General features: G+C 44.4%; 1 protein-coding gene across 2 annotated transcripts in view; it reads left to right on the forward strand.

Moving 5' to 3' along the window:
• The window catches only part of pdgfba (platelet-derived growth factor beta polypeptide a), a 28,595-nt gene that overhangs the window by 898 nt on the left and 12,457 nt on the right, over nucleotides 1-15,240 (forward strand). The window contains exon 1 of one of the 2 annotated variants that reach the window (XM_083765220.1): nucleotides 1-233. This exon is cut by the window's left edge and continues 898 nt beyond it. In XM_083765220.1, the coding sequence (XP_083621346.1) occupies nucleotides 159-233 (75 nt within the window). In that variant the 5' untranslated portion in view covers nucleotides 1-158. Of the gene's footprint in view, nucleotides 239-15,240 lie in introns of both variants that reach the window. The other variant, XM_083765221.1, reaches the window with a different exon arrangement.

The following is a 15,240-nucleotide window of genomic DNA, read 5'->3' on the forward strand; positions in this document are numbered from 1 at the left end:
ATATCTACCAGTCAGCCAACAACAACAACAACAAGCACGCACGCAGCAAAGTAGGCTGTACGGCCCGCTGCACCTGACCAGGCTCGGGGACTCACGCACACCGAGGTGCTAAATGCCCAGCCGGCCGCTCGCTGCTCCACAGGCTGGGCGGCAACAACATGAGCAAGGCATGGGTCCTGCTACTGCTGCTGGCCGCGCTCACAGCGACCTGCCTGCGGCTTGGCAGCGCTGAGGTAAGGTGTGTGTGTGTGTGTGTGTGTGTGTGTGTGTGTGTGTGTGTGTGTGTGTGTGTGTCTCTATCACAGCTAGATAGAGATAATAGATGACAGATTAAGTTAATTGATGCCGCCCTTATATCAAACTGACCATGTAGTAATAACTCAACTGGGCTCATAATATTTTATGGCAGCCTATAATCTCTATAATATCCCAAATAAAAAACGAGGGAAAGATTATGAGGTAGACTATAATATTTATGTCAAATTCAGACATGCTAATTTACAATCACAAGCAGGACAGTGACATTATATTCATCTTCTTCTCCTTTCACTGGTACAAGACAGACAGGTATATAGGCATTCTGTGAAATGTTCTCCCCATTAATCCAAGTAACAGCACTTCTGTTGATGATTGTCACAGTCAGTGCTTAACTGCAGTTGTCTTGTGCGTGTGTTTGTCACAGTCAGTGCTTAGTTCTCTTGTGTGTGTGTGTGTGTGTGTGTGTGTGTGTGTGTGTGTGTGTGTGTGTGTGTGTGTGTGTGCGTGTGTGTGGGTGGCGGGTGCGCATGCCTGTGTGACTGTGTGTGTGTGTGCAGTGTGCACTGTACACGTGCGTGCGTGTGCAGTGTAGTGTGAGTGAGAGCATGCATGTTTGTAAGTGCTCTATAGCTGAGCACAGGTTTTCCTTTCCGTATGTCCGTGCAGGTGCATGCAGTGTTCATCGTTCCCCCCCCCCCCCCCCCCCCCCTCCTCTCGTGCGCAGTGGGACTGTTTGTCTCTGCATAGTAACATTCCTCGCGTATCGCAGGGAGAAGGAACGAGAGAGACAGAGAAACACAGACAGAGAGATGGACAGAGTTGACACAGAGGGGGGGGGGGGGGCTTGGCCAGAGTCCAGGGCCAGGAGTCAACCCCAGTATAGAGCAACGGGCCAAAAGTCTTCCATCACCCGGGCTGCTCTCCTCGCTGTCTCTCCAGTGCAGAGAGCAGAGAGAGGGCTGCTCTCCTCGCTGTCTCTCCAGTGGAGCACAGCAGAGAGAGGGCTGCTCTCCTCTCCTCGCTGTCTCTCCAGTGGAGCACAGCAGAGAGAGGGCTGCTCTCCTCTCCTCACTGTCTCTCCAGTGGAGCACAGCAGAGAGAGGGCTGCTCTCCTCTCCTCACTGTCTCTCCAGTGGAGCACAGCAGAGAGAGGGCTGCTCTCCTCGCTGTCTCTCCAGTGGAGCACAGCAGAGAGAGGGCTGCTCTCCTCTCCTCGCTGTCTCTCCAGTGGAGCACAGCAGAGAGAGGGCTGCTCTCCTCTCCTCGCTGTCTCTCCAGTGGAGCACAGCAGAGAGAGGGCTGCTCTCCTCTCCTCGCTGTCTCTCCAGTGCAGAGAGCAGAGAGAGGGCTGCTCTCCTCGCTGTCTCTCCAGTGGAGCACAGCAGAGAGAGGGCTGCTCTCCTCGCTGTCTCTCCAGTGGAGCACAGCAGAGAGAGGGCTGCTCTCCTCTCCTCGCTGTCTCTCCAGTGGAGCACAGCAGAGAGAGGGCTGCTCTCCTCTCCTCGCTGTCTCTCCAGTGGAGCACAGCAGAGAGAGAGAGAGAGTACAAATGCACATTTGTACAAGCTCAGTTATAAATGGTATATGTTACTGTGTATACAATAAAGGCTGTTTTACGTTCGAAAGACAAAGTGTCTGTTGGCAAACACTTGTTTTACGAGTGTAAAACTGCTTTCATTGATAGTCCACAGTGACGATTGACAGGAAATGGGGAGAGTCAGTCCGGGAGAGACATAAAGCACGTCGCCGGGCTCTACACAACAGCCTTAGGGCGCTGGAAAACCACCGGGAAAACCCTCTGATGGGACATTTTAGGAAAACCACCGGGAAAACCCTCTGATGGGACATTTTAGGAAAACCACCGGGAAAACCCTCTGATGGGACATTATAGGCTCGTATTGTATATGCAAGATGAATGAGTTTAATTCCCTCTGTACGGCTATACGTAACTTTGTTTATTCATACAGTATATATCCTTTAGCATACCGGCCAACTGCCAGTCATTTATTAGAACTTAAATCCAAGCACTGGAGACAAGCCCTGATGCTCTCTGATGCTCTCACAGGTCATGGCATGATGATGATGATGATGAAGAAGACCAGTGTTGATCATTCTTTACCACCCCATGGTCAAAGCTGAACTTTATACAAGGAGGCTGCTCCTGGATCACAGTGAAATAAATGAATTATCAGAATTCTATATCAATCATATTTCATTATTTGCAATCATGTAAACGAGATGTAGGCCTATACAGGTGAATCAATCAATTGAAGTGCCAGGCAGGTAGACAGCAGCAGTAGCCTATATATACACGCACACAGTGGCCAGTAAAATAAAATCCTGAGTGATCACTTTTCCTTGCAGCACCTGCAGGTAAATCTTTACACGTTTAGAGGAAAATAACCACTCAGGATTTAGCTGTGTTTAATCATGAATTTGTGTCCTTCACATAACCTGTCCATGCTGGTCCACCAGAGGGACAGCCATGTGTAGCAGGGGATGATGCACTGTACTTTGCATAAGAACACCATAACCACTTCAACCCTATATAGTTAGTTGACCAGGGTTCCCTTTTTCCTTCTACACCAAATCTCGACACCTTGTGAGCTTGCAGATCTGCTATTTCCGGCGAATGGTTGCCTATGTTCACAGAATGTCCGGTTGTGAGCTTGTAGATCTGCTATTTCCGGAGAATTGTTGGCTATATGTTCACAGAATGTTCGGTTCGCCAAAATGACATGCCCAGAATAGGGACACCAGCTTCAAAGTGGTTTGCGCGCGCGTGTGTGTGTGTGTGTGTGTGTGTGTGTGTGTGTGTGTGTGTGTGTGTGTGTGTGTGTGTGTGTGTGTGTGTGTGTGTGTGTGTGTGTGTGTGTGTGTGTGTGTGTGTGTGTGTAGGTGAATGATGATCAATGGGTTCTCTGGCTGCTGAAGGGTTTGAACATGTGACTACATACAGTGGGGTTCAGGGTGGCATGTTCAGTTTGTATGTGCCCGACACGCACTACATGCATGGCCAAGAGACTGCAGGGGCTGCTGTGTGTACTTTGACCTGCTTGCACATAAACCAGGGGGGCAGTCAGACAGATATTTCGTGAAGCCTCATTTGAAATCGGTAGTTCATATAATGGCCTGTTGTGGCGCTGGACTGGACCCAAAAAGCCCCATAGCTCCATAGAGGCCCATGTATTTGGGCCCAACTTCACCTAGACTGTATTACCTTAATAAACATGGTCATGAATACTTTCTGCTTCCAGTCACTAGTTTAAAGTCTCATTTCTAATGTCATAATATTCTTTTTGGAAAATTATGGTCCCATTTATAAAATAAATGACCATAAAGTCGCGTATGTTCTGAGGGGCGTGGCTACCGTTACAGTCTATGATCGGGAGTCCCCACCCACTCGAGTCAAAATAAAAACCAACGGAGAAGAAGGGGGGAAGTCCCGCCTCGTTGTCTGGGCCAGCCAATGGCCAGCTGGGCCAAAACGGATCTTGAAAGATGGCGACTTACAGTGCATTAGAATGCAAGGGATTTCAGGCTTCATTTTACGTTCATGTTAGACCCGGGGAACGCTTTGTCCATATTTTTTACAGTCTATGACATAAACACACACACACACAGACATACAGGGCCGGTGAGGTAACCTGGCTGCATCTCTTTCCAGTGTACGAGTATGTCACTCAGTACTATTCTTAGGGCAGAGCCGATGTCTTAGTGGTTAGATAGAATGGAAGATCTGTATGACTGTATGTGCACTATAAACTACAATGAACCGCGTGACAGGGAATACGTGGTGGAGTCATGCCAAAATGCGTGTGTACTGTACTGTACTGTACGTGCGTCTTCTGTGAGGGAAGAAAAATCCCCAATTGACACTGCCTGTCATGATATAATCCTTATCTTTCCATGATATTTAGTCCATGCCATCAGAGATCCTCCTTTGATGTCTGATGTGCGTCATGTGTGCCTGTGACAAGATGTCACGCTAATGCCAACTCTCTCCCTCTCTCTCTCACGCATGCACGTGCACGCACGCACACACACACACACACACACACACACACACACACACACACACACACACACACACACACACACACACACACACACACACACACACACACACACACACACACGCAGTCAAACACACGTGTGAATCACCTCAAACATCAGCTTGCTATTACAGTATGTTTTATAATACTAATGCCATTAAAAGGAGTCGGGGCATAGACCACATCGTCTCATCTGGGTTGGTCTGCGATCATCACATCATGTTGTGTCACTGTCGGTAAGCTGTGCCTGATCCATTTTACATAAGAACAACAATTAATCTGCCTGGGATTTCACCGACCTTGCCTTGAGTGTCACCGTGCATGTGGGCATGGATGTGCACTAGTGCACATGTGTTTGTGTGTGTGTGCGTGCATGGGCTGGTGTGGGTGTACTGTGCGTGTACATGAAGTGCTTTTATGAGAGTGTATGTATGCGCTTGTCAAACAGCCAAGTGTGTGTGTGAATTGTTTGTGTGTTTGTTTGTTTGTTTGTTGTAAGAGTATTTGTTTTTGTAAGTGTGTGTGTGTGTGTGTGTGTGTGTGTGTGTGTGTGTGTGTGTGTGAGTGTGTGTGCATGTGGGCATGTGTGTGCGTCCATGTGTGACGGATATAGAAAAGCGCAGTAGAGCACGTATAAGAGTATTTGTGTGTAAGCCCAGTAGTGTGCAGTATTAGGGCCATTGTATTGTAATGTGCACTGAGTTCACTGAAATCGCAAATGTGGAAAAATCATTGTGACCCTGTTTGTTCGGCAACACCACAAAGTAGTGAATCTGCTGTGCAGCCATACCGTACGCCAGCCCATATCTACACGGGAAACACAGCTACTGTACGCATCTCTTTGGTTAGGGTAGAATCCTATAGTGTTTAACCCATTCTGAACGGGCACCCATTTTGGTGTCGGCATCATGTTATGCTTTAGCTATTTAAAAATAGCAGATCTACAAGCTCATATCGCGCCACCGAGTGGCGCGATACGAGCTTGTAGGTCTGCTATTTTTGAAAAAAATCGAAGAACGACTGACATTTTTAGAATCTGATCTCAGGTCAGAATGGGTTCATCAGACCAGTGTGTGTCCAGTGGAAACCTCGTATGAATCTGATCTCAGGTCAGAATGGGATAATGACCAAATGGATGTGGAAGTGCTCACCGCTCACAACGCCAAACGGGTCGGGTCTGCATGTCTAGAGAGCAGACAGAGGGTCATGACCCATTTCTGGTCGCAGACCAGCTTTTATGGGTCACACATAACCTTTTAAAAAAAAATAGTTTCAAATGTCTCTTTTGGGCCTCAAGCTGAAAACGTTTGAGGTCTATATTATGATGTCACTATACCAGCTGACCATGAGGTTATAGCATGTCAAAACACAAAGCCACCCTGACTCCTATGATGTCACTATACCAGCTGACCATGAGGTTATAGCATGTCAAAACACAAAGCCACCCTGACTCCTATGATGTCACTATACCAGCTGACCATGAGGTTATAGCATGTCAAAACACAAAGCCACCCTGACTCCTCTCCTCTATATGATGTCACTATACCAGCTGACCATGAGGTTATTATAGCATGTCAAAACACAAAGCCACCCTGACTCCTCTTTATATCCCTCCATCCATCACCCTTCACTACGCCTAAGACAGGAGGAATCTGTTCTGTGTCGTGCATGGTGTGTGTGTGTGTGTGTATGCGACTATACGTGTGTGCGACTGTGTGTGTGTGTGTGTGTGTGTGTGTGTGTGTGTGTGTGTGTGAGTGAGAGAGAGAGAGAGCATATAACACTGTTCTGGGAGTCTATACAGTATGACAGTGTATGTACTGGGATACTGCCATAATATTAATAATTAATAATAATAATAATATTCTGATGAAGGAAAATGTGTTGTGACAGTACACAGTGTGATTGTGAGTCACTTTGCTTACTGCGTGTGCGTGTGTGTGTGTGTGTGTGTGTGTGTGTGTGTGTGTGTGTGTGTGTGTGCGTGCGTGCGTGTGCATGAACTTGTGTATTGGTACCGGTATTTAGCTTTATATGTCTGTGCGAGTGTTTTAGCCTGTGTTAAGAGATGTGTACTTTTGTTTGTGCACCTTTGTGATTGCGTGCTTGAATGACTGATGCAGTGATTATTTGCAAAAGTGTGTATGCGTGTGTGTGCGTGCGTGCGCATCCGTGCGTGTGCAACTGTGTGTGTGTGTGTGTGTGTGAACAGTCAGCTGGCCCCATAATTACATTCCATTACACCTCACCTTTCTCCTCAAACATTCCATACAATCTCACTGCCTTACACAGTTCCAATGAGGCCCCTTGGCGTGTGTGTGTGTGTGTGTGTGTGTGTGTGTCTGTTTGTGTATTTGTGTATGTGAGAGAGAGTCAGATACCAGTTTATAGGGCATGATAATATCCTATGATAAATAGTAAAATACACACGGATGGACGGAGGGACACATACACACAGACGTGTGCACAATATGAGGCAAAACCCCAAGCAACAAGCAGAAATGCATGTACATTCTCTGGAATAGTAAATGAGAAAGACCTGCTGCTAGGAGCCCGCTTTGTGTGTGTGTGCCATTGTCACCGATGTGGGGACTGAGAAAGCCTTTAGCTCTTTGCTTCATAGTTCAGTTCTGATGCCAGGATCTGCCACTGTTCACAAACAATGGGTCTCCAACCATTCTGGGGTCGCAGAACCATGTTTATGGGTCGCGAGTAAATATTGCTTATGATCGATTTTTTTACAGTTTAAACTTTAAGAAGTAGTGAAAATAGAAGATTGCATGGCGACATTTCACTATAGCTTGGGTCTGGAGCTAAAAGGTTTAGGACCAACTGCTGTAGAGAGCGCTGGGAGTCAGCAGCAGCTGCCAGTATAAACATGCACAAACGCCCTCATTCAGAGAGATGATGTTATGTTGATCTGTAAACAAGGACCGAAATAAACCATTCATGTTTGTTGACGATGCGAGACTACTGTAATAAGCACTGCAACTTTATTTTTAAAGCCATACTTCAGCCAGCTGGCATCCTTATTCCGGGGACGAACATGCATAATAGTGCATGTGTGTGTGTGTGTGTGTGTGTGTGTGTGTGTGTGTATGTGTGACTGTGTGTGTGAGAGAGAGAGAGAGAGAGAGAGAGTTAGAGTTAGATAGGGAAGAAAGAAGGAAATAAGTCAATGTCACGTCCCCTCTGAGTTATTGAGCTCTTCTGCCACAGAGGCTATTATTAGCTTGTTGTCCAGTTCTTAGCCTTTTTTTAACCAGCGGTTATGCCGTTTGGATATCTGTGTGTCACTCATATTTTGGGAGGTATTTCCTGCACGTGTGCCCCTACTCTCTAATCTGTGTTTCTGTGTGTGTGTGTGTGTGTGTGTGTGTGTGTGTGTGTGTGTGTGTGTGTGTGTGTGTGTGAGAGAGAGAGAGAGAGAGAGCGGGAGAGAGAGGGAGATGATTGATGTCGTGAGAAGTCTGGACTTAGTTCAGATGGCGTGTACAGCCGGCGTAATAATGGCTTTTTGAGAGCTGAATGAAAAGTCTCGTTTTTCTTTTAAAATTTTCAGTGGACAAAGTTGGCTGAGGTTTAAATGGTTTATGTCTCCCGGAGTGTGTGTGTGTGTGTGTGTGTGTGTGTGTGTGTGTGTGTGTGTGTGTGTGTGTGTGTGTGTGTGTGTGTGTGTGTTCCTGTGTGTAATTGCTTAACTAGGTCAGTCAATGGCTTGTGAAAGTCGACCAGGTGTCCTTCTGCCCAGACCACCACCACCGCCCACCTAGCAGACAGAGGAAAAGAGAACGAGAGGAGAAGAGAGCGACGCACGCACGCACGCACGCACGCACGCACGCACGCACGCACGCACGCACGCACGCACGCACGCACGAGCAGGCAGAGAGGGTTGCACAGACTAAGGGAAAGGAGCAGCTGTAATGTATGTGTTATCATGTTGGCCCGTTTGAATAGCAGCATAATAGCCATCAGACCTCCAGTCGTCTGCAGTGCACACTGCAAGTAACCACACAGACCCATAGCAGCATCTCTACTCTCTCTTCCTGTAGAGGGAAACAAGGAGGAGGCCAGATTCAGACCACTGGGACGGGGGGACCCTGATCAACTAATTATATAGGGTTTAACCCATTCTGACCTGAGATCAGATTCATACGAGGTTTCCACTGGACACACACTGGTCTGATTAACCCATTCTGACCTGAGATCAGATTCTAAAAATGTCAGTCGTTCTTCGATAAAAAAAAAAATAGCAGACCTACAAGCTCGTATCGCGCCACTCGGTGGCGCGATATGAGCTTGTAGATCTGCTATTTTTAAATAGCTAAAGCATAACATGATGCTGACACCAAAATGGGTGCCCGGTCAGAATGGGTTAAGTGGATAATTGATGTATACTTTGATGTATACTTTGCCATATAGGATAACGGCACTCAAAAAATACCCTGATATTTCACGTGGAAAAACATGATATGGTGTATTTTTCACTTGAACATCAGTTATGTTAATTTATTAGGCTCTTCACATAATCGATAACCTATTGGGTCACACCTCATAATTTCCAAATTCAAAGCTTAAATGATGCCTGACTCTGCTGGTCAAAATGTGGCAATTCTTTCCCCAATTTTGAATAGACGAGGAATAATAAATTGTGTTTGTTCCTACTGCAGTACATTAGAAAGTCTTCGGCGAATACTTGCATTATCTGTATCGCTGGGGCATTGTCAATTGAATTCTATTGTCAATTGAAACAGGCGGAGGCTCGTTGGCAGGAGATACAATATGTAGTAGCCTACAAAACTACAGCCAACAGGAGATACAATATGTAGTAGACTACAAAACTACAGCCAACAGGAGATACAATATGTAGTAGATTACAAAACTACAGCCAACAGGAGATACAATATGTAGTAGATTACAAAACTACAGACAACAGGAGATACAATATGTAGTAGCCTACAAAACTACAGCCAACAGGAGATACAATATGTAGACTACTACAAAACTACAGCCAACAGGAGATACAATATGTAGTAGATTACAAAACTACAGCCAACAGGAGATACAATATGTAGTAGATTACAAAACTACAGCCAACAGGAGATACAATATGTAGTAGACTACAAAACTACAGCCAACAGGAGATACAATATGTAGTAGATTACAAAACTACAGCCAACAGGAGATACAATATGTAGTAGACTACAAAACTACAGCCAACAGGAGATACAATATGTAGTAGATTACAAAACTACAGCCAACAGGAGATACAATATGTAGTAGACTATACAAAACTACAGCCAACAGGAGATACAATATGTAGTAGACTATACAAAACTACAGCCAACAGGAGATACAATATGTAGTAGATTACAGAACTACAGCCAACAGGAGATACAATATGTAGTAGACTACAAAACTACAGCCAACAGGAGATACAATATGTAGTAGACTACAAAACTACAGCCAACAGGAGATACAATATGTAGTAGATTACAAAACTACAGCCAACAGGAGATACAATATGTAGTAGACTACAAAACTACAGCCAACAGGAGATACAATATGTAGTAGACTACAAAACTACAGCCAACAGGAGATACAATATGTAGACTACTACAAAACTACAGCCAACAGGAGATACAATATGTAGTAGATTACAAAACTACAGCCAACAGGAGATACAATATGTAGTAGACTACAAAACTACAGCCAACAGGACATACAATATGTAGACTACTACAAAACTACAGCCAACAGGAGATACAATATGTAGTAGACTACAAAACTACAGCCAACAGGAGATACAATATGTAGTAGACTACAAAACTACAGCCAACAGGAGATACAATATGTAGTAGACTACAAAACTACAGCCAACAGGAGATACAATATGTAGTAGACTACAGAACTACAGCCAACAGGAGATACAATATGTAGTAGACTACAAAACTACAGCCAACAGGAGATACAATATGTAGTAGACTACAAAACTACAGCCAACAGGAGATACAATATGTAGTAGACTACAAAACTACAGCCAACAGGAGATACAATATGTAGTAGACTACAAAACTACAGCCAACAGGAGATACAATATGTAGTATACTACAGAACTACAGCCAACAGGAGATACAATATGTAGTAGACTACAAAACTACAGCCAACAGGAGATACAATATGTAGTAGACTACACAACTACAAAACTATACAGCCAACTTCGTAAAACAAACTGACATGCAACTCTCAGTCATGTTTGATGTTGATGTCAACAGAAAGCCGTAATGCCAGAGTCAGAGACAAACAGAGATAAAGACAGATAGGTACGTAGGGGAACGTAAAACCAGAGTCAGAGACAAACAGAGATAAAGACAGATAGGTACGTAGGGGAACGTAAAACCAGAGTCAGAGACAAACAGAGATGAAGACAGATAGGTACGTAGGGGAACCTAAAACCAGAGTCAGAGACAAACAGAGATAAAGACAGATAGGTACGTAGGGGAACGTAAAACCAGAGTAGGAGACAAACAGAGATAAAGACAGATAGGTACGTAGGGGAACGTAAAACCAGAGTAGGAGACAAACAGAGATAAAGACAGATAGGTACGTAGGGGAACGTAAAACCAGAGTCAGAGACAAACAGAGATAAAGACAGATAGGTACGTAGGGGAACGTAAAACCAGAGTAGGAGACAAACAGAGATAAAGACAGATAGGTACGTAGGGGAACGTAAAACCAGAGTAGGAGACAAACAGAGATAAAGACAGATAGGTACGTAGGGGAACGTAAAACCAGAGTCAGAGACAAACAGAGATAAAGACAGATAGGTACGTAGGGGAACGTAAAACCAGAGTCAGAGACAAACAGAGATAAAGACAGATAGGTACGTAGGGGAACGTAAAACCAGAGTAGGAGACAAACAGAGATAAAGACAGATAGGTACGTAGGGGAACGTAAAACCAGAGTCAGAGACAAACAGAGATAAAGACAGATAGGTACGTAGGGGAACCTAAAACCAGAGTCAGAGACAAACAGAGATAAAGACAGATAGGTACGTAGGGGAACCTAAAACCAGAGTCAGAGACAAACAGAGATAAAGACAGATAGGTACGTAGGGGAACCTAAAACCAGAGTCAGAGACAAACAGAGATAAGGACAGATAGGTACGTAGGGGAACGTAAAACCAGAGTCAGAGACAAACAGAGATAAAGACAGATAGGTACGTAGGGGAACGTAAAACCAGAGTCAGAGACAAACAGAGATAAAGACAGATAGGTACGTAGGGGAACGTAAAACCAGAGTCAGAGACAAACAGAGATAAAGACAGATAGGTACGTAGGGGAATGTAAAACCAGAGTCAGAGACAAACAGAGATAAAGACAGATAGGTACGTAGGGGAACGTAAAACCAGAGTCAGAGACAAACAGAGATAAAGACAGATAGGTACGTAGGGGAACGTAAAACCAGAGTCAGAGACAAACAGAGATAAAGACAGATAGGTACGTAGGGGAACGTAAAACCAGAGTAGGAGACAAACAGAGATAAAGACAGATAGGTACGTAGGGGAACGTAAAACCAGAGTCAGAGACAAACAGAGATAAAGACAGATAGGTACGTAGGGGAACGTAAAACCAGAGTCAGAGACAAACAGAGATAAAGACAGATAGGTACGTAGGGGAACGTAAAACCAGAGTCAGAGACAAACAGAGATAAAGACAGATAGGTACGTAGGGGAACCTAAAACCAGAGTCAGAGACAAACAGAGATAAAGACAGATAGGTACGTAGGGGAACGTAAAACCAGAGTCAGAGACAAACAGAGATAAAGACAGATAGGTACGTAGGGGAATGTAAAACCAGAGTCAGAGACAAACAGAGATAAAGACAGATAGGTACGTAGGGGAACGTAAAACCAGAGTAGGAGACAAACAGAGATAAAGACAGATAGGTACGTAGGGGAACGTAAAACCAGAGTCAGAGACAAACAGAGATAAAGACAGATAGGTAGGGGAACGTAAAACCAGAGTCAGAGACAAACAGAGATAAAGACAGATAGGTACGTAGGGGAACGTAAAACCAGAGTAGGAGACAAACAGAGATAAAGACAGATAGGTACGTAGGGGAACGTAAAACCAGAGTCAGAGACAAACAGAGATAAAGACAGATAGGTAGGGGAACGTAAAACCAGAGTCAGAGACAAACAGAGATAAAGACAGATAGGTACGTAGGGGAACCTAAAACCAGAGTCAGAGACAAACAGAGATAAAGACAGATAGGTACGTAGGGGAACGTAAAACCAGAGTAGGAGACAAACAGAGATAAAGACAGATAGGTACGTAGGGGAACGTAAAACCAGAGTCAGAGACAAACAGAGATAAAGACAGATAGGTAGGGGAACCTAAAACCAGAGTCAGAGACAAACAGAGATAAAGACAGATAGGTACGTAGGGGAACGTAAAACCAGAGTAGGAGACAAACAGAGATAAAGACAGATAGGTACGTAGGGGAACGTAAAACCAGAGTCAGAGACAAACAGAGATAAAGACAGATAGGTAGGGGAACGTAAAACCAGAGTCAGAGACAAACAGAGATAAAGACAGATAGGTACGTAGGGGAACGTAAAACCAGAGTCAGAGACAAACAGAGATAAAGACAGATAGGTAGGGGAACCTAAAACCAGAGTAGGAGACAAACAGAGATAAAGACAGATAGGTATGTAGGGGAACCTAAAACCAGAGTCAGAGACAAACAGAGATAAAGACAGATAGGTACGTAGGGGAACGTAAAACCAGAGTAGGAGACAAACAGAGATAAAGACAGATAGGTACGTAGGGGAACCTAAAACCAGAGTCAGAGACAAACAGAGATAAAGACAGATAGGTACGTAGGGGAACCTAAAACCAGAGTCAGAGACAAACAGAGATAAAGACAGATAGGTACGTAGGGGAACGTAAAACCAGAGTCAGAGACAAACAGAGATAAAGACAGATAGGTACGTAGGGGAACCTAAAACCAGAGTCAGAGACAAACAGAGATAAAGACAGATAGGTACGTAGGGGAACGTAAAACCAGAGTCAGAGACAAACAGAGATAAAGACAGATAGGTAGGGGAACCTAAAACCAGAGTAGGAGACAAACAGAGATAAAGACAGATAGGTATGTAGGGGAACCTAAAACCAGAGTAGGAGACAAACAGAGATAAAGACAGATAGGTAGGGGAACCTAAAACCAGAGTAGGAGACAAACAGAGATAAAGACAGATAGGTATGTAGGGGAACCTAAAACCAGAGTAGGAGACAAACAGAGATAAAGACAGATAGGTATGTAGGGGAACCTAAAACCAGAGTAGGAGACAAACAGAGATAAAGACAGATAGGTACGTAGGGGAACCTAAAACCAGAGTAGGAGACAAACAGAGATAAAGACAGATAGGTATGTAGGGGAACCTAAAACCAGAGTCAGAGACAAACAGAGATAAAGACAGATAGGTACGTAGGGGAACCTAAAACCAGAGTCAGAGACAAACAGAGATAAAGACAGATAGGTACGTAGGGGAACGTAAAACCAGAGTCAGAGACAAACAGAGATAAAGACAGATAGGTACGTAGGGGAACGTAAAACCAGAGTCAGAGACAAACAGAGATAAAGACAGATAGGTAGGGGAACCTAAAACCAGAGTCAGAGACAAACAGAGATAAAGACAGATAGGTACGTAGGGGAACGTAAAACCAGAGTAGGAGACAAACAGAGATAAAGACAGATAGGTACGTAGGGGAACCTAAAACCAGAGTCAGAGACAAACAGAGATAAAGACAGATAGGTACGTAGGGGAACGTAAAACCAGAGTCAGAGACAAACAGAGATAAAGACAGATAGGTATGTAGGGGAACCTAAAACCAGAGTCAGAGACAAACAGAGATAAAGACAGATAGGTACGTAGGGGAACGTAAAACCAGAGTCAGAGACAAACAGAGATAAAGACAGATAGGTACGTAGGGGAACGTAAAACCAGAGTCAGAGACAAACAGAGATAAAGACAGATAGGTACGTAGGGGAACGTAAAACCAGAGTCAGAGACAAACAGAGATAAAGACAGATAGGTACGTAGGGGAACGTAAAACCAGAGTCAGAGACAAACAGAGATAAAGACAGATAGGTACGTAGGGGAACCTAAAACCAGAGTCAGAGACAAACAGAGATAAAGACAGATAGGTACGTAGGGGAACGTAAAACCAGAGTCAGAGACAAACAGAGATAAAGACAGATAGGTACGTAGGGGAACGTAAAACCAGAGTCAGAGACAAACAGAGATAAAGACAGATAGGTACGTAGGGGAACGTAAAACCAGAGTCAGAGACAAACAGAGATAAAGACAGATAGGTACGTAGGGGAACCTAAAACCAGAGTCAGAGACAAACAGAGATAAGGACAGATAGGTACGTAGGGGAACGTAAAACCAGAGTCAGAGACAAACAGAGATAAGGACAGATAGGTACGTAGGGGAACCTAAAACCAGAGTCAGAGACAAACAGAGATAAAGACAGATAGGTACGTAGGGGAACCTAAAACCAGAGTCAGAGACAAACAGAGATAAAGACAGATAGGTACGTAGGGGAACCTAAAACCAGAGTCAGAGACAAACAGAGATAAAGACAGATAGGTACGTAGGGGAACGTAAAACCAGAGTAGGAGACAAACAGAGATAAAGACAGATAGGTACGTAGGGGAACCTAAAACCAGAGTCAGAGACAAACAGAGATAAAGACAGATAGGTACGTAGGGGAACGTAAAACCAGAGTCAGAGACAAACAGAGATAAAGACAGATAGGTACGTAGGGGAACGTAAAACCAGAGTCAGAGACAAACAGAGATAAAGACAGATAGGTACGTAGGGGAACCTAAAACCAGAGTCAGAGACAAACAGAGAT

Source organism: Protomyctophum parallelum, assembly GCF_964188405.1.
Source record: "Protomyctophum parallelum genome assembly, chromosome: 5".
NCBI lineage: Eukaryota > Metazoa > Chordata > Actinopteri > Myctophiformes > Myctophidae > Protomyctophum > Protomyctophum parallelum.